This window comes from Saimiri boliviensis, chromosome 15 (genome assembly GCF_048565385.1).
Source record: "Saimiri boliviensis isolate mSaiBol1 chromosome 15, mSaiBol1.pri, whole genome shotgun sequence".
Taxonomy (NCBI): domain Eukaryota; kingdom Metazoa; phylum Chordata; class Mammalia; order Primates; family Cebidae; genus Saimiri; species Saimiri boliviensis.
In genome coordinates, this window is record NC_133463.1 from 45016001 (window position 1) to 45036699 (window position 20699).

Here is a 20699-nt window from a genome sequence, read left to right on the forward strand (position 1 = left end):
AAAGAGTCTATCTTTTCCAGCACTGGGTATAAAATAGAGAGTACAGAGGCTAAAGATGAGGAAAAGTCAAAGACCTATACATTTATCAGAGTCAACATTCCTTAATATATTCAATGCCTGGCTATTAACACATCTTCTGATAAACCCACGTACACATGCACTGAAAAAAGACAACGAAAATATATCAAATATGCATTTGAATGATGTTCCCTCTTCTATTATAAACAAATTTAGTCTTACTTTAAAATAATTCAACTAAAAATATACTTCAAGATTATCCAACTAGAATTAGGGTGAACACAGAAGCATCCTTGTATATATAATAATTACCTGGCTCTTCCTTGATGAGTAGTGTATTTTCTTCTGGATAGGCAACAGGTGGCTGCATTACTGAGCAATCTTCTAAATTCGTTTCATTATTAGGTGGAATATTATAAATAAATCTTTTTGTTGTTTGGTTTTTCCTCCTCGTTTTGCCAGTCTCTTGAATTCCCTGGGAGCCCATATTATTCCAAATAAACACTTTTGTTTGACCTTCAGATTCATTTTCAGCCATTTCAGGAGATCCATCCTGGACCCAACTACTGTCATTCATTTGGTAGTTTTCTATTTGGCCCTCGTCGACGTTACAACCATCATTATCAATCTTTACATTACTTGCCAAATTGGTAAGATTCCGTGTTGCCCAAAAACTGGCAATTTTTTGATCCCGTGACGAAGACAGACCATCTCTGTTAACTGGTTTTCTATTATTGTAGTCCACAACTACAGACTCTGGAGCTTCTGATTTAATGCTTATATTTAAGGCATCTTTAATGAAATTTCGGCAAGTTTGAACAACTTCACTCATTTGAAGATAACTGGCCACTGTCATAACTTCAATGGCATTTTGGCTTGTGAGCACCAGGTTACCAGAATACAAGAAGTCCAAGATGACTGAAAAACCTTGAACTGCAGCAATATCTAAATGGGTAGTATTGTTTTGCTTAGGTTTTTCTTTGTCTGAAGCGCAATATAAAGTCTTAAAGAAACGGCTGCCTGCAACCAGGATGTTCTTATGAGCTTTGAAGATTTTTCCGCTTACCACAATGCTAACATCACAAAGAATATCTTGCTTTCTCTGTTCATCTAGTTGTCGCAGAAGTTGATAGCAGTAAGAGTTTTCATGTGGCCTACTATTAAAGTCACAGTAACCCTCCTCTGATTCCTGTAATTGAATAAAAAAAAAATTAATATTAAACTTCCAAACCAAGGAAAACAAATGTCAAGTTTTTAAAAAGCAATAACCAAATATACTAATTAGTGAGTAATCAAGAAATGGAGTGTACATGGTTGTGCAACCCATTGCTATTATATATATAAAATAAAAAATCAGCGGGACACAGTGGCTCGCGCCTGTCATCCCAGCACTTTGGGAGGCCAAGGTGAGTGGATCACAAGGTCAAGAGATTGAGACCATCCTGGCCAACAAGGGGAAACCCCGTCTCTACTAAAAATACAAAAATTAGCTGGGCATGGCGGTATGTGCCTGTAGTCCCAGCTACTCAGGAGGCTGAGGCAGGAGAATCCCTTGAACCCGGGAGGCAAAGGTTGCAGTGAGCCAAGATCGTTCCACTGTACTCCAGCCTGCTGACAGATAAACTCCCGTCTCAAAAAAAAATTTTAAAAAGACACATCTGAAGATCAGCAGGATTTCATTTACAAAATAATATCCTGTTATATGTTTCAAATACAAGCTAAGAACATGAATTGAGAATTTCTTAAAATTAAAAAAAGAGCAATTATTTTCTTAAGGAAAGAAAATTCCTACTATAGGAATTAAATGAGTTTGCTTTATCTCTCTAATAGGAAAGCAGCAGTCTCCCCTGATTAAACTTAAAATATCTGAGTTATAGTTTATGCTGGGCATATCATCCTATCTACCATTAATAAAAAGGTAAATTTTAAGTCTTGGAAAACATGAAAATCAAACAGTTTAGGTCAGTGAAGTTAATTAAATCTAACTAGAGATAAAGGTAAGATCCTAAAGAGAAAATTTGCTTCAACTATAGAAATATCTAGTTACATGATTTCCTATCAACTTTCAAAACGATTTCCCTCTTTAGGATCATAAATACTGTAAGCTGTAAGTAAATTAAAATTCTTACACTCACAATTCTTCATGTTTACAAATTTTGCTTATCATACCAGTATTCACTACAGTTCTACTTGGCGTCATCATTAAGATCGTGTGATATAACACTAAGAATAAGAGTATGATCTAGAATTCAGAATGCTGTCTGTACCAGCTAGTAACTGTGTGTCCTTGGAAAGTCACTATCCCTGATACTTCTCCTTAAACTATAGATCAGTATTACAAATATTGGTTATAATTTTATGACTTTCCTCATACAGTGCCTAGGTGGGTAAGCTCCTTCAAGGCAGAGCTGGCTATCCCTCCAGCCCCTTGACTAGTGCCTGGCACACTTTGCTAAACAACTGAAGTAATCATCTCTTTCCCAAGAGAATAACTACTTAGACTATTTCTAGTAGAAAAGATAACTGAAAATACTGACCTTATTCAAGTGTCAATTCCTTGGCACAAAATATTAAGTTAAACATAGGCCATTTCTATGAAATAATAAAATACACACCTACATGATCTATGATTTTATAAGCATGGAGAAAAACATGGGGAGATTCATAGTAGAGTGTTAACAGGCTCAAAGAAATAACATGCTAAGAAAAAGTGGTGTAGACATGACAGGACTGAAAAGAAGTCTCACAAACAATATATTAAATGGTGGATCTCTAAACAATAACAAAATGTGACAATACAATCATGTGCATGGCTAAATCATAAAATGTTAGCTTTACTTGCATCCATGTCACAGGAGGCCACACACACTGTCATCTCAATTCTCTGACACTAATCCAGTCCATCTAAAAATCTTAAATGATGCTTCCAAGTATGAGAAGTCAGCTAAAAGAACCAAAATATTAATATTCCAGGACATGGCCAGGCATGGTGGCTCATGCCTGTAATCCCAGCGCTTTGGGAGGCTGAGGTGGGTGGATCACTTTAAGGTCAGGAATTCAAGACCAGCCTGGCCAACATGGTAAAACCCCATCTCTACTAAAAATACAAAAATTAGCTGGGCGGTAGTGGTTCATGCCTGCAATACCAACTACTCCGGAGGCTGAGGCTGGAGAATCACTTGAGCCTGGGAGGCTGAGGCTGCAGTGAGCTGAGATCACACACTGCACTCCAGGCTGGAGTGGACAAACAAAAAAAAGATTCCAGGACAGGCTTCAACTACTTCACTGTGAAAATGGAATAGTGTGGAAAACCCTGCAAATCAGGAGTATACGACCACTACAGAATCTAGCATCAAAAGTAGAAATCTCCTCATTCGACTGATCCTTGGCAGCCTCCCCGTCCGTCCCCTTCTAGTGCCAAGTGCATAACGCCCTTATGCTTAAAATCTCCCACCCATCCTCCCCTTACCATATCATAATGTTCCACGCTCTAAATTAGGTATATTCTCCTACCAAAACACCCAATTCTGCAAAAACTTAAGTCACAGATCAAGTAATCAAAACAAATCCATTCACGAATAACACTCTTATTTTTGTTTTTGGGTAACAGGACAAAGTAACTAAGGTAATAATGAGACTTATTCAACCTAAGCTCTTGTATTTTTTTTTTTTGAAATGGAGTTTTGCTCTTGTTGCCCAGGCTGGAGTGCCGTGGCACAATCTTGGCTCACTACAACCTCTGCCTCCCAGGTTCAAGCGATTCTCCTGCCTCAGCCTCCTGAGTAGCTGGGATTACAGGCATACACCACCATGCCCAGCTGATTTTGTATTTTAAGTAAAGATCGAACTCCTGACCTCAAGTGATTCACCCGCCTTGGCCTCCCAAACTGCTGGGATTACAGGCATGAGCCACCGCTCCTGGCCAAGCTCTTGTATTAAACTAGTATGTTGTATTGGATTGTTGCAAATATTTGGTTAAAAGAAAAAAAAAGTATGCTGTGAAATCTTAAATCATTATCAAAGGGGAATGAAACTATTTAGGACTTGTGTGAAAAAAATGTAAGGAAAAATACTAAAAACACCTATAACGATTACTTGGACAGTGTAACTTTCTACAAAAGAATCATTCTGTTTACTTGGTTTCCCTTTTGAGACTGAGTAAATTTTATTAATTTGCGTATGCTCGCTACAGAAATTCCTAACGAGGAGGAAGACTCTTGCTCTGGTGCAGATCCAACAATAAGCTTTGTTACACATGCTGTACCTGAACCCACGTTCATTTGTTTCAATGTTCTATCTAACAGATATTGCAGTAAAAGAATATTGTACAAAAATTTGGAAGAAGCAAAAATTTTCAACAATGACTATTTGGCAGCATATATCCATGAAGTATTTGTGGAAGCATGTACAAGTCAAGAACTGCCTGAAGTCCATATATCAAGCAGCTGAAAACACTTTAGGAGGTGGCTATGCCTACTGTAGCAGTCATCTTAGGCAATGATCACTGCGTCCTGAATTTTCTGCCTTTATCATACCAAATGTCCTAATTTTTAACTAAGACAAAAGCCTATCCAAATTATCTGATTCTGCTTTGACACAAACTATAAATTAAACACTATTTGACCACTATTTTTTTTCTTATTACTATGGTACAAGAACATTAACGTTCCTTGCGTTTATAGCCAACACCAGCAATTTCTTTTTCACCACTGATTAAAGCACTACTCCTTATGTTTGCAGCAGCTATTAAATATGCCCTTCAAAAAAACTCAAATACGCCCTTTGAAAAAATGAATCATTTCAAAGAGTATGTGTACTCTCCAAGGAGATTATTATTAGAAGATTTGGGTAAAAGAGCTAAATAAGCACAAAGCACTAAAATAAACTGCCAGTATTATTTGCTGAACTCAACAAATTAATAAATTCTTAGTGCCTGACACAAAATCTTAAAGTAGTTTCCTAATAACTACTCTTTGCCTCTTTGGTTCCTTCTTTAACTTTCTATGTCCATTTTTAGTATAACAACAACATCAGATATCACTAGTAAGTTATATTTTAAAAAATTACTATTTCCACAACTTATCTTTTCTAATGTAGTGACCTTTTCTAACCTCTCTCCAAAAAAGGCAAACACAATTAGTTCAGACATTAGTCTAAACTGGCTAAACAAGGAGATTTTAAAGAAACAGACATTCAGAGCTAAATATGAAATCTTCAATTTTTTATTTGAAGATGCCCTTTTAAGTAAAACTTGTCTAGATGAGACCTTAATATCAAGTCTTCCATAGAAAACAGATAAGAGTCCATTAGTTAAAATCCTTATAACCTATTATCTAGATGTTCATTATTCCCAGACAAAGCCTACAAAACAGTATATATTTTACTCAAAGGAAGATACTTGAAAAGTCCTAACTTTACTCATTTATTTAATAAGCATTAAATGAATGCCTACTTTGGCCAGGGTCTACAGTGGGAACCAAAGTGCTTTAGTTGCTAACTTGAAGTTACTGCTAGTGGGCAAGACTCTTAAGGTGTAATAAGAGCAGAAAGCAGGTGTATCTAATCCAGTGGTTTTTTTTTTTTTGAAAGTGTACTTTTTGGAAGAAACAGACCCTGAGCAGAGCTTAAGGATCCAAGTATTTTAAAAAATAAAATAAAATAAAATAAAATAAAAAAAAACTGTAGCATCCTCAGAAGTTCAGATTTGGAAAAGAACTTAAATGTGATTTTTTTTAAAAGTCCTATGGAATGCAAATATGCACTTAGGCACATTTCAGAGATAAATGTCCATCCATTTTGACCAAATTATAAAAGAGGGCCATGTAACTCAGCACTCTGGAAGGTGAGAGGATGGCTGGTAGCCAGGAGTTCAAGACCAGCCTGGTCAACACAAGGAGACTATCTCTTAAAAAAAAAAAAAAAAAAAACTGCCTTCCCCCTTCCAAGTATTTTAGAAGCATTGCCATAGACACCTCACCTCAGAAGCAGTGATGTATTTGAAATAACAACAGAAGGGATGACTATGGCAGCAAGGTGGAGATTTATTATCAGGGAATGAAGACTGCAAATACTGTGACCAGTTGGAAAGCTATTACTTTTTTTTTTTTTGAGAAAGTGTCACTCTGTCACCCAAGCTGGAGTGCAGTGGTTCGACTGTGGCTCATTGCAGCCTTGATCTCCTGGATTCAAGGGATCCGCCTCCTGTCTCAGTCTCCCAAGTAGCTGAGACTACAAGGTATGTGCCACCATGCCCAGCTATTTATTTTTAAAATTTTTTGTAGAGATGGAGTCTTCCTGTGTTGCCCAGGCTGCTCTTGAACTCCTGGGCTCAAGCAATCCTCCTGCTTCAGCTCCGAAAATGCTAGCAACACAGGTGTGAACCACATACCCTCTGGAAACCTACTATTAACAGGGCAACATACATGCAAGAAAAGAAGACTTTAATTAGGGAAGATAAGACGTCAATGAGGTGTGAAGCAGAGCCTAGAAAAATAGTCTTAAAAAATTATCAGAACTTGCCGGGCGCGGTGGCTCACGCCTGTAATCCCAGCACTTTGGGAGGCTGAGGCGGGTGGATCACGAGGTCAAGAGATCGAGACCATCCTGGTCAACAAGTGAAACGCCGTCTCTACTAAAAGTACAAAAAATTAGCTGGGCATGGTGGCGTGTGCCTGTAATCCCAACTACTCAGGAGGCTGAGGCAGGAGAATTGCCTGAACCCAGGAGGCGGAGGTTGCGGTGAGCCGAGATCGCGCCATTGCACTCCAGCCTGGGTAACAAGAGTGAAACTCCGTCTCAGGGGGGGAAAAAAAAAAAAAAAAAATTATCAGAACTTGCATGTAAAACAGATGTAATTAAGGAGTGGAGGGAGAGCTTCACAGGGTCATCAGCATTCTCTATAACGCCACCAACTTATAGAGAATACAAGATCACCACCCAGTCTCCTACACTTTCATGGGTGTAGGAGAGGCTAACTTCAGTTTCAAGTAATAGAAATGTCAAACAGCACACCTATAGTCAATCCATTAATGACAGGAAAATGCTATTCAGTTAAAAAGCAAGCAATTAGTATTTACTCCCCTACTCAATTACAGCCCTTTTCCAATAATTTAATTAGTAGAAAAGACATTTCCAACCCAAACATTAAAGTGTAAACTAAATGCATTAAAAACATCAAAATCAAAAAATAATAATTAAAAAAAAATTTTTTTAAATAAATAAATAAAAACATCAAAATCTTTATTCCTTTGCAACAACCCACTGGAATATATTAAAAGAACAAATACAGTAATTTCTACTTCCAAATCCAAATTTTAGAACAAATTCATGTTACAGAAGGAAGACAAGGCCATAATAAATGTGATGCCAAACAGATACATGCTAGTGGCAATGACAAATTATAATACTTGGTAGAGAAAAAGTCAAGAAGGTCTCTTTTGTAGTTTTCTGATCACCTCTGATATGAGTGACAGCATCCTCTCTGGTAGCTTAAGTACTAGCCTCAGAAATTCAAATCCTTTAAGTGTTACGGAGCAGACAGAAGACGGTTATTCGGGTTATTATAACATCCTGCCAACCAGTTCTCTCCTCAAACTCTAAACCTACATACACACTACCTCTAAACAGCAACACATACACATTTGGCATAATTCTGTCCTGCTTAAAACTGGTATTACTGCCCTTTTTTATTTTTTATTTTTTAAAGATGGGGTTTCACCATGATGACCAGGCTGCTCTTGAACTCCTGACCTCAGGTGATCCACCCACCTTGGCCTCCCAAAGTGCTAGGATTACAGGCGTGGGCCATCGTGCCCAGCCTATTGCACATTTATTAAGAGAATAAAATTTAACATTTTTAGTGTGACAGGAGATCCTTCATTACCTCAAGCCTATCTATTCAAACTTAATTTTTCATCGGGTACAGGGACCAAACTGCCTTCTCTAAGATACCATTCTCCACTTCCCTCAGGCTGTTTTTTCCCCCCCAGAGGCAGAGTCTCACCGGTTGCCCAGCCTGGAGGGCAGTGGGGCACCTCCCAGGTTCAAGCGATTCTCCTGCCTCGGCCTACCAAAGTGCTGGGATTACAGATGTGAGTCTAATTGCATTGACTAAACGCCCTCCCCACCCTGGTCTCATCTATTCATTTAATGCAATTAAAATTCAAGAGTCTGTTGTACAAGTTTCCTCCAACCTTTGCATGCAGAACTGATCGTTCCCTTCCTTAATCTTTAGGTTGGGCACGGTGGCTCACACCTATAACCCCAACACTTTGGGAGACCAACAAAGGCAGGTGAATTACTAGGTCAGGAGATGGAGACCATCCTGGCCAACAAGGTGAAACCCCGTCTCTACTAAAATTACAAAAATTAGCCAGGTGTGGTGGTGTGCACCTGTAGTCCTAAATACTCAGGAGGCTGAGGCAGGAGAATCGCTTGAATCCAGTAGGTGGAGGTTCCAGTGAGCTGAGACAGAGCCACTGCACTCCAGCCTAGGCAACAGAGGGAGATTCTGTCTCAAAAAAAGAAAAGAAAAAAAATATCTTCACCGTACCCTGATTATATTGCCACCCTGACACCTGCATCTTTTTTCAGTCATGTCTCTCCTTACTAAACTAAAAGTTCTTTGAGGGCAGAAATCTTATTTACGGATTTTCCTCTCTAGTGCCTTGCATCAACCTAATACAGGTAAAATTTTAAGATGGAGAAGAAAGCTAATCCTAGGTACACAATAAGATGTACTCAGACACTGCTACCAAAAGTTTGAAAAGCATAAGGGATATGAACTGTTACTGAATAAAACACAAAGAATAAGTAATGTAAAATATATAAATAATAAACAATGGAATTTAATGGGCTACAGGCTTAACTCTAACTTTAATTGATTTCTCCTCAGTGAAAGGGCGTTCAGATTTTCCTTCTCAGGTGTTAAAAATCAACTTACCAACCAACCAATCAACCTTCAGGCCTTATTTCTGCCAAAAACAAATTAGGCTGGTAGATCTGCCTTTCACTCTTTGTTTGGTCAGCTACTGACATCAATAAATTCCAACTGGAAATTTCAATCAGATCACTGGTCTGAATATTATTTAATTTCCGTAAAGGTTAACTAAATTTACAACAATAATAAATTTCAGTGCATGTTTCTCCTGGGAAGAGTTTTCAGGATGTGTGATTTGGGCTGTGAAAATTTCACAACTGGGTAGAAAGTGATCTAAACAAAGAACAAGTGGTAATCACTGTTATTAAGGTAATTTTAAAGTTCTCTGGGCCAAATGGTCAGATACTGAATGAGCTAATCATTGAACTGACTCTGACGATATAGTCAATTGTTACTCAAAATAAAACTATTAATTCTCCCTCATATCTTTATAATACAGGGATACCTCTGAATTAGAAGGCTCAAAACAGACTCAGAAAGCATATATTAAAAGACTCTCCCATGAAAACTCCATAATAACCAAGGTCCAATTAACAGAAGAATTAAACTTATCAGTAACTACCAAGGGATTAACAAAAAAAGGAACTCTTCTTAAAGTAAGAAAAGTAATCTTTACAACATACAGTCACGCATCACTTAACGATAGGGATATGATCTGAGACATGCATCGATTTTTGTCACTGTGCAAATGTCATACTGTACACAAACCTAGATGGTATAGCCTACTACACACCTAGGTTATATGGTCGGGACTATTGCTCCCAGACTTCAAACCTGAACACTCTGTTACTGCAATGAATACTTCGGGCAATTTTAACACAATAGTATGTCTATCTAATCTATCTAAACATGAAAAAAGTAAAGTAAAAATATGGTACACCTTACAGGGCACTCAGCATGAACGGAGCTGCATGACTGGAAGCTGCTTTGAGTGCGTCAGTGAGTGGTGAATGAAAGGCCTGAGACATTACTATATACACTGCAGAGCACTGTACACTTAAGCTACACTAAATTTTAAAAAACAAAGTCTGCTACAACTTTACAATATCAGTAAGTGATAGTAATTTTTCAGCTCCACTATAATCTTATGGGACAACTATCATATATGCATGCACTCCACCCTCACTATGCAGTACATGACTGTGCTAAGATGTGGCCAAATTCCTCTCAGAAATGGGACTCTCTAAGAGAGAAATAATGGGGAAAATAGTTTAGTACTCCTAGCCTCAAACTGATTTCTTGCTTAAGAATTCTAGAACTCTCATTTTTATGCTTTTAGACAAGATAGTCAAGAGTGTCTTTGTGAAGCTGAGAAAAACTGCATGTACAAGAAACAGGCTCAGAATGTTCAAACAATCTGATTGCCACAAAGTCTCTGAAGGTATAAATAGGAGAACTGATTGGTGACCAAAATAAATAATGGCCAGGCTCCATGGTTCACCCGTGTAATCCCAGAACTTTTAGGAGGTCAAGGTGGGAGAGTCGCTTGAGCCCAGAAGCTTGAGACCAGCCTGGGCAACATAGACATCCCACACCCCCACACAAAAAATTTTTAAAAAATAGCCAGGCATGGTGGCACACACCTGCAGTTCTAGCTACTTGGGAAGATGCCTGAGCCCAGGAGGCTGCAGTGAGCCTTGATCACACCACTGCACTCCAGCCTGGGCAACAGAGTCACTGTCTCAAAACAAAACAAAACGGTAATCATGGTAACAAATAATGGCACTAAGTGGTTATTTGCTGGCACATATATTTTGCATACATAAGGAAACTAGAAGTGAACTAATTTGCTTTCCCAAAAAGTAGAGATTTAAGAGCAAAGTCCCCTGACCTTAAGCCCAAGTAGGCACTCACATGTTGTGTTATACTGCCTCCTACAGGTAATTGGACACTGCAGAAGAACGAAAAAAATGTACTATGCCTAAAGGAATAAAACAGATCTGGAACCTGTCACTCCTGTTAAGACAAAGAGATACATATAGGTGGTACCTGGGGGTGGTAACAAGATATCCCCTCAAGATTAGTTATAATGAAACTAAGAAATGATTAGGATCAATTCAAAGTGAAAACACCCAAAATCCAATCAAGGTGACAAACATAAAACCTCAGGACTCACAAGCCTTACTAAAACTGTAGTCCTAAACATATGTATATTGTATAGAACGTCCCAAATAAAGGAGATGGCCTGCAAATTGCAGTGACGAAGGAAGTTAAAGGAGTGAAGAGGAAAAGAGTCATAGTTCAGGTCAAGTTTAAAAAGGTTTTTCCTAGGAATTCCAAGATGCAGATATATGCCCAGAGGAGAATACACCCAAGCTGAGGCTAGGTCGTTATCCAACTAATCCCCTTTCTTCTGATTTCAGGTTCACTTAAGGAGCTAATTATAATTTGCATTCCCATTCAGATCTGCCTACAGGGAGAGACTACGCTGATAAGGAGTGACTGGTCCACAGCAGATTCTTAAATTTTTTTTAAATTCATTCCATTTAAAATTTTCTAAGTAACCAACCTAGCCCTATTTAGAAAATTAAACTTTCATTTTCACAATTCCCTCAAATCTCCCATCATCTTGCTACATAACTTCAGGAATGCTACTTAACCCTTTAAGGCTTTAGATTCCTCTTTTGTAAAATGGGAACAAAAATACTTTGCAAAATAAATGTTTGACACACGAAGATAAGGAACTGTTAGTTCTATCTCATTCTATTGCCCAAGCTCACAAAGCTAGTAAGTGCAGAAAGCTGGGATCTGAACCCAGACTTACTTCAAATCCATTCTTTTTCCATTACGACATTCCTTACAGGCTCTAGTCTCAGCTCTGTCACCCCAGACTCTCTTAAGACTTAGGACAATTTACTTAACCTTTCTGGGCCTTACATATTTAAGTGACCTTCCTTCTAGGGCTTAGGCAACTAAAATGCGTGCAAAACAACAACAACAACCCTACTTCTTAGTCCACAGCGGGGTGAGGGGGCTGGGGGCGGGGGAAATCACCCTGTGCTTTAAAGTTAAAGCCCTAACTTCTGAGAAACCGGGGTGCTGTGTCTGTGAGGTTACTGGTGTGCCTAATTAACTCTAGAGTAAGCGTGCTGAACGGCAGAATCATTCCAATCAGCAGACTACCATCCGAGAGCTAACTTTATAAGATCAACGACTGGCTCGCTACCAATACAAAAGAATGAATTCCATCCACCACCACAGGTTGCCCTAAAGTCAAAAAGGGAGAACTGATCAACATCTGTAAATAGTAAGGCTTACTATCTTTAGAGTGGAAATGTTAAAACAAGGACTAAGAACTAAAGTACAGCTTACTTGTTTTGTAAGCACTTTCATGGTGTTTGGTAAATAAACTCCATACTAATCTAAATCCACTACTTGATACAAATAACTTCACACTAAATACTTCTAATGCTAAATTTAAGGTACTTAATGGTAAACTGCATTTAAAAAACTTTCTTAAAAGGAACAGTATTAAAAAAATCTCAGCGCAGAAATCTGAGTAAAAGAAAACAAGTAAACACTACAATGATTTACCAAAACCAGGCTTTGGAAAGAGAGTTCAATAGAGGTTAATTTAGTAAAATCAAATTATTCACAAGAGCAAGGCGTTCCAAATAGCATTCTCTACATTTACATACAGCTCTCATATTTCACATTATCTTGACCCCATATATAAAGAATTTTTTCGGCTGGCCGTTTTCTTGAAACGGGTAGCCTTAAAAGTAAAGGGAAACTATTTAATCCACTTTTCAAAGAGTTGCCCCTTCGACCAGCACACTAAACGTCCATAAGCATACAGCAGCTTCTTTAAAATCACAGCTAATAAAATTTGCTACCGCAAGTCAGGCTTTTAGGTTAAAACCTTCAACCTCACTTTCTTTTTGATTCAATCTGATAAGCAGAGAAATCTGAGTCATAAAAAAGGAATATCCAGCGCTACGATAAGACAATTGTCATTCCATCCCCTTCCCCCCACAACACACAGAACTTTTCAAAACTCGTTCCCAGGTTTTCTAGCCCTCACGCGTAAGCTCCCCGCACCTCTCAACTGGAACGAAGTCTTCACCCAAGAAAACGGTTTTGAGATTCTTTTTTTTTTTTTTGGGGGGGGGGAATGATAAATCTTTCCCTATTAAGATCTCAAGAAAGTAGGAGCAGGATGTACTGTACCTGGGCGTTGGCGTGGAGTTTGTGCTCGTTAGAGACGTGGTGCCTCAGGAGAAGGGTTTTCTTGTAGTTGCGGGTCCCTCGCGAAAGCTCATCATGCCCCACTTGGGGAAGGTCCACGCTTCCCCCATCTGCAGGGGTCTTTTGGCACCAGCCGCAAGACATAAGGCCAGTATCCCTGGAATAGCGCAGCCAGGGAAAGTCCTTGAGCCAGGAGGCCTGGAAGGAGGACTGAAGCTTCTGCATTAGAGACTTGGGCCGCGCGAGCGGGAAGTGCTGGACAGTCTCTCCTTCGCCAGCTCCCACACCGCTGCCCTCCACTTCGTCCCCGCCATCGCCGCCCGACCGCCTGCTGCTACTGCAGCTGCCGCCTTCCGCCCCGCTGCCGTCGCCCAGGCTCGCCCCCTCCTCCTCGTCCTCGGTGCTGTCGCTCAGGGACGCGCCGTCCTGCATCAACTCCTTCCTCTCCAGCGCGTCCAGCTCCAGATCTACAGCCGCCGGCCCTCGTCCATTGAAATGCCTCAGGGGCCATGCCGAGGTCTCGGGGCGGCCGCGGCTACTGCCATTGTTGCCGAGACCCCCGCCGCCGCCGCCTCCTCGGAAGGCCAGAGTCCGACGGTTCCTCTCCGCTAGCAGGGGGCCCCCAGCGCCACCGCCGCCCAGCGAGGTGGGGCCGCCCGCGTCTTGGGGGAGCAACTCCTTGGCTTCCTCGGCGACGCCGGCGGCCGCCCCAGCGGAGGCCTCCAGGTCTTGGGGCTCCAGGCCCTCCAATTCCACTTCCTCGTCGGCCCCCCGCCCATTAGGCTGCTGAAGCGCTGGCGGCGCTGGCGGCGGGGGCTGTCTCGGCTGGGGCTGCGGAGGCCAAGCTGAGGCCTCCCCGCCAGCGTTATTGTTCGTGGAGCCGCCGCCGCTGGCGGTGACCAACCCGCCTCCTCGGAACGCCAGCGTCCTGCGGTTCATTTCACTGAACGACATGGCGCGCGCCGCCGCCGCCGCCGCCGCCCGGTGCCCCGGCTCGCGCACGGCCTCGGGCCGCGTCCCGCGCGCTCCCCGCGACTCCCCCTCCGTCTCGCCCCCGCCCCCGGCGTTCCGGTCTCGCGGGGCTCGGCCTCGCCCTCCCGCCCGGCAGCTCGGCTCGCGCTCGCTCCCGGGGCTGCTGCACGCGTCCGCTACCGCTGCCGGGCCGCCGCCTCCGGCCGCTCTCTCGTCCTCCACCCCCGCCCCGCCGCGCTATGGGCAGCGTCCCGCGCGGAGAAGGGGGCGGGCGGCGGAGAGGTGAGGAGCTAGCCGAGGGCGCGCGAGGCCTTCGAAGTTGAGCGGCGGAGTGCGAGGAGACCCTTCGCTGCCCCCTCTTTAAAGCCGCGCGCACACACCGACCCTCCACACAGATATCCTTCCTCCGCGCGCCGAGGAGTCCCGACGCCGCCGCCGGCTTCGCAGGCGCTGAAGGCCAGAGGCACGCTAAGCTGCTCGGCTTCGCCACATAACGAAGCGACAATAAAGCCGGCGGAGCGTTTCCGTCCGACCAGGCCCTGGCGGAGGTCGAATGGCAAATGAACAACGGACCGTGCGCCCACAATGCACCGGGGTAGCAGTAACCGCTGGAGGGGGAAAGGGTGGGGGCCGGGCTGGGGGAGGGGGGCTGGGCTTGGGGCTGGGCTGGGGTGGGGTGGGGGCGCCAGGGGACCGGGAAAGGGGTTGGGCCGCGCCTCCGGCCTGGGGGCGGGGGTGCGGCCGCAGGGAAGGAAGTCGGCCGAGGGGCGGGGGACAAAAGGCCGGGCGGCGGGCTGGGGGTCTCAGGGAGGGGGCGGGCGTGTGCGGCCAGGGCCGGGCTACGCGGAGGACAAACAGCTGGCGAGTGTCAGGGTCTGGCCGCCTCCCCGCTGCCCACACGCACCTACCCGCGCCCGGGACGCGCATTTCCTTCTCTCGCCACGAGTTCACCTGGGACTTTGCAAATAACTGTGCGGTGGGAGCTGCGCTCCAGCCTTGTCATTTGCTGAGGGTGGGTGTCGGTGCCCAAGGAAGTGAACTTATTTTGTTCCTTCACAAAGACTGGACCAGGCGTTGCCTTACACGCGAGTAGGTTACGACCACGGACACCACCTCTTCTGATGCATTGTGCGAGGCAGCACCTCGGGCCCAGGGCAATAATCATTTCACAGAAAATGCACCGCCCCGAGTGTCTTATTGCTGTGATGAAATGGAAATTTAAATAAAAGGTCGAACACGTGCGTTCACTGGGAAGTATTGACATGGGTGTTACATCACCAGCAGCCAATCAGATAACTCCAGTCATGTTTATACTTTACAACCACCTTGTGAGTATTACAGTATGTCATAACGTTATAAATATTAGGCAGGGTTTTCCCCAGGAGCGGGGAGGAGTCTGCTTCTACGGACGCTGTGAGCCGCTCCGAAGATTGTGTGTTAGAAGACAACAGTTCGTTTTTAAGATTTTTTTCGAACTGTTTACATTACATGGAATTCAAATTGGTTCCAACAGAATAAACTGGAAACGAAATCCCACAAATATAATCATAGTAGAGTTTTTTCCAATTTAGGGCCCTTATACAACTTGAAAAAAAATTTAATATGCTAAATTTAGCAAATACTAAAGTGTTCAAACTCATCTGCTGACTTGAGTTTAAGCCTATTTCAGGTTAAAGATGCTTTCAAGTTATGGAAAGTTATGGAGGGGCCTTTTACTCTTAAGTAACATATATTAGGGGTTGAATCACAAACTAGTAAAATGCTCAAGATAATTATTCACTAGAAACGAATATATGGCAGGGCAAATTTTTAATTAATAATACATATGTGCATAAAATGAGAAATATACATGAACTCTTTATAGTGATACATTATCTAATGGGAAGGGTTATTATGTTTGAGGCTTGAACCTCCTACATAATATGTTAGTGTAAACAAAGTTATATATCTTTTATAAAGAGCAGGTGTTACAATTTTTAGACCCTCTAGTTATATGATTCTTGTTCTCGTCAAAAATTTTTTTAGATTTCAAAACTAAGAGCAATATGTAAAGCTTTGTATAATGTAAAATATGGTGTGTTTTTTAAGGTTACTTTAAAAAGCAAGCTTTGGCTGGTCCCAAGGTAGTAAATTTTCTCAACTGGTTATTCACAGTTGGTTACCCTTTGTGCCACTCTTTCCCCACTTCCACTTGACTAGTCTTTTAAAACTAACTAAATATTTAAATAAACGAGTCTTCTCAAACGTATTATAAAATACCATTTGTCTTCCTATTTTTTAAATGGACTAAACACATAAATCCACATCCAGACTCATATATTGATTGTATAGTTTTATTCAAAGCAACATTCACTTGATTTACTGTAATTTTAATACCTGTGTAAATGAGCAGTGTTGTATGTCAAACAAAAAACATTGGTTCTATCTTACAGATTACATGTAATTTTAATGTAAAGAATACTACTGGCGGGCCGGGCGCGGTGGCTCAAGCCTGTAATCCCAGCACTTTGGGAGGCCGAGGCGGGTGGATCACAAGATCAAGAGATCGAGACCATCCTGGTCAACATGGTGAAACCCCGTCTCTACTAAAAATACAAAAAATTAGCTGGGCATGGTGGCGCGTGCCTGTAATCCCAGCTACTCAGGAGGCTGAGGCAGGAGAATTGCCTGAACCCAGGAGGCGGAGGTTGCGGTGAGCCGAGATCGCGCCATTGCACTCCAGCCTGGGTGACGGAGCAAAACTCCGTCTCAAAAAGAAAAAAAAAAAAAAAAAGGAATACTACTGGCCTTTCACAAAAGGATTTTGTCTTTGAGTTATTTTTCCAATAGTAAACATATTGCCACGTGGCCACCAGTGATCAAGAGCTTGAAATTCTGATACAGTTCCTCAGGTAGGTGTAGTTGTAGGGTGTTTGTGTGTTTGCTTGTTTTTGTTTGTTTTGTCCTGCTTTGTTTTAGTTGCTGGGAAGTTTTAAGACAGTGGAGTCTGTGATCTTGACCTAATTTGTACCCTTAAGAAATAAGAACTCTGCCTAGTGTGGCTGTATATAATATGTGCCACATCTGGAAGAATGCCGTTTGTTTTTAATGCATTTTTTTTTCATTCTAGGCATTTTGAAAATAAATACATTCATTATATTTTAACCACCACAGCCTCCATCCCCCAAAAAGAGGGAAGAGTTACTGAAGTTACTTTTTACCTAGGATAAAGGTGATGGAAAGTGAAAAATGGACTTAAGAATTTTTATTTCAATTCTAAAGCCTGCTTTCCTTCCAAAACTGTTAAATTCAAATCTTTGCTGCTTCTTATGTCGTATCCCTGGTACATAGTAGGCACTATATAAGTTTATGTAAATATTTTTGCTTTCTAGTAGTGCCAGAGTCAACCAAAAACGTTTAAATCCCTAATTGTGTTGTGTCAGAACTGCCTTTTTCTCAAACATATATCTTACCTTATGTTTTATAAAATCCGTGTTGTCTTCTGTCTGAAGTTATGTTTAAATATGGACTAATTAGGAATGAATTAGGCTAGATTCAAGTGGTACAAATAAATGACTTAAATTCTAGGACCACTGAACTAACAAATGGTATCAGTGTGATGTATATGTGTGTGATTGAGTATGCATGCCTGTATGTGTATATATATGTGTGTGTGTGTGTGTGTGTGTGTGTGTGTGTGTGTGTGTTCAGTTGTCTTCCTCTAAACTCTGAAGGAAGGTGGAAATCAGAAACAAAGCTCAAAGGGATAGTAATCACAAATATCTCATGATACTCCGTAAGAAGGGAACTTTGAGTAACAGAAGGGGATCTCCTATGCTGTGAATGGAGTTTTTAGGAATTCCCCAAGCCCTTCCAGTCTCCTAGCAAGCAGGGATGTGTTCTCCCCCTCTAACTCCTATACTTATTGTTAGGGTACTACCATATTCAAGGGAATTCCCCCTTATGCTTACCAGGGGAACCCCTTAAGAATGGGGCATCCCCAACCAGTTTGTCCCCTAATTTCATCTTACTCCACGTAAAACAGTTGTAGTTTACACTTGATACTGGCTCACCATATCTCTGTAATGGGCCTTAGCTTCTATACTTGGCCCAGCTGATCTTTGAGGGTCAAACTTGGCTATCCTTCACTGCCTTGGTAGAGGTACGTTGCCTCTTGAGTTCTAGGGACAGTAGCCTTTCTGTCTGTGGGATTGACATGAGTCATCCACCAAAATGAAGCACATGAGGACAGGGACTGTCTTTCACCTCCATCCCATCCCCACCAGCACATAGTAGGCAAGTAATGTTTGTTGAATAATTTTTGTATCTTCCCTTGCAGTCAAATTTGGTAGACAACCTTTTCTTCTGTTTTCTGTTTTGTTTTTCTTGGCTTAGTACAAAAATCTTCTTCTTAAAAGTATTGAGGGGCCAGGCATGGTGGCTCACACCTGTAATCTCAGCCCTTTGGGAGGCCAAGGCGGATGGGATCACGTGAGGTTGGGAGTTTGAGACCAGCCTGGGCAATATGGTGAAACCCTGTCTCTACTAAAAATACAGAAATTGGCTGGGCATGGTGGTGTGTGCACCTGTAGTCCCAGCTACTTGGGAGGCTGAAGCAAGAGAATCGCTTGAACCTGGAATAGGGAGGTTGCAGTGAGCCGAGATCATGCCACTGCACTCCAGCCTGGGCAACAGAGCAAGACTCTGTCTCAAAAAATAAAAATTAAAACTTTTTAAAAGATTTAAAAAATTATTTAACCAGTGTTCTACCGTTGAACATTTCATTGTTTACAGGTGGGTTTTGTGGGATTTTCTTTCTTTTTTTTTTTTTTTTTTGTGCAGTTATAAACAATTATTCAGTGAACATTCTTGAAAATAAAACTTTGTAAATATTATTACTTCGGGGTGAATTATAAAAAGGGGAATTTGTGGTAAAGGGAATGAACGTTTTCTTTTTTGATAAAAGAATTCAGAAGGAGGGAATGAACATTTTATAAACAAAGGATTTTTAAAGTGAACTAGGCAAAAGAAATCTAGGATATATGTGATAGACAAAGGCTTAATATCACTGATATACACAGAGCTCTAATCAATGAAAAAAACACAAAGATAGTGGAAGAAAAAAATGTGCAGAGGACATGTATTAGAAAATCTTTTACAAGTGCTGCGGTCTGAAATACAAGTGCCATGGTGTGAACATTTGTGTTCTCCTCAAAATTTATATGCTGAAACCTAAGCCCCATGGTAATGGTATTAAGAAAAGAGGTGATTAGGTCATGAGGACAGAGCCCTCACGAATGGGATTAGAGCCCTTATAATAGAGGCTTGTGGAAGAACTTGTTCGCTCTTCCACTATGTGCAGTGACAAGGTGCCATCGATGAGGAACAGGCAGGCCTCTTCCAGACACTGAATCTGCTTGTGCCTTGATCTTGGACTTCCCAGCTTCCAGAACTGAGAAACACATTTCTGTTGTTTTTAAAGTACCCAGTTTGTGCTTTTGTTATAGCAGTCCAAACAGATTTAAGACGAGTGACTAGAAAACATATGAAAAGATGTGCAGTCATGGCCAGTAATCAGAAATGTGCATAAAAGTCACGATTGAAAAGTAGTTTTTTTCTTTTTTTAACTCATCCAAGGTATAGAAAAATGATCATAGTGGGAATATAGATAGGAACAAGTTTTCTGCTAGGTTGCTTGTATGTATCAACATACAAAATGTGTAGATAACTTTTTATCCAGCAGTTTCAGCACTAAGAATTTATCCTAGATAGATGTATTAAGATGTCTGTTCAAGGCCAGGCGTGGTGGCTCACGCCTGTAATCCCAGCACTTTGGGAAGCCAAGGCAGGCAGATCATGAGGTCAGAAGTTCAAGACCAGCCTGGCTAATATGGTGAAACCCTGCCTCTACTAAAAATAACAAAAATTAGCTGGGCATGATGGCAGGCACCTGTAGCCTGGGAGGCTGAGGCAGGAGAATCACTTGAACCTGAGAGGCAAACATTGCAGTGAGCTGAGATCATGCCACTGTACTCCAGCCTGGGTGACAGAGCAAGACTCTGTCTCACAAAAAAAAAAAAAAAAGAAAAAAAAAAAAAGATGTCTTTGCAAAGATGTTTATTGCGGCACTGTTTATAAGCCTAGAAAACAGGATCAAGACCCCTTGACCTTCTATTTATTCTGTTCCATTCTATTCTATTTATATATGTTATGGTACATTGCTATAATCAATTATTGACCAGCCATTAAAAGATTACTCTTGCTTTGTCATCCAGGCCAGAGTTCAATGGCACAATCTCAGCTCACTGCAACCTCTACCTCCCTGATTCAAGTAATCATCCTGCCTCAGCCTCCCGAGTAGCTGGAGTTACAAGCGCACGCCACTATGCCCAGCTAATTTTTGTATTTTGGTAGAGACGGGGTTTTGCCATGTTGGTCAGGCTGATCTGGAACTCCCTGACCTCAGGTGATCCACCTGCCTCAGCCTCCCAAAGTGCTGGGATTATAGGCCTGGGTCACCAAGCCCAGCTAAAAAGATCAGTCTTTTGATTGAAAAGATCAAGCTTAGAATGATGGTTTCCAGGTTCATCCACCATCATTCTCA

The 20699-nt window shown here is 41.8% G+C and overlaps 1 protein-coding gene across 1 annotated transcript in view; it reads right to left on the reverse strand.

Annotated features, from left to right (window-relative positions):
- ZBTB10 (zinc finger and BTB domain containing 10) overlaps nt 1-14164 on the reverse strand; it is a 35860-nt gene extending 21696 nt beyond the window's left edge. The window contains exons 1-2 of the mRNA XM_010350894.3: nt 13127-14164; nt 331-1207 (exon numbers count right to left, since the gene is read on the reverse strand). Of these exons, the coding sequence (XP_010349196.2) occupies nt 331-1207; nt 13127-14098 (1849 nt within the window). The 5' untranslated portion in view covers nt 14099-14164. The remainder of the gene's footprint in view (nt 1-330; nt 1208-13126) is intronic.
- Nucleotides 14165-20699: the final 6535 nt, after the last annotated feature.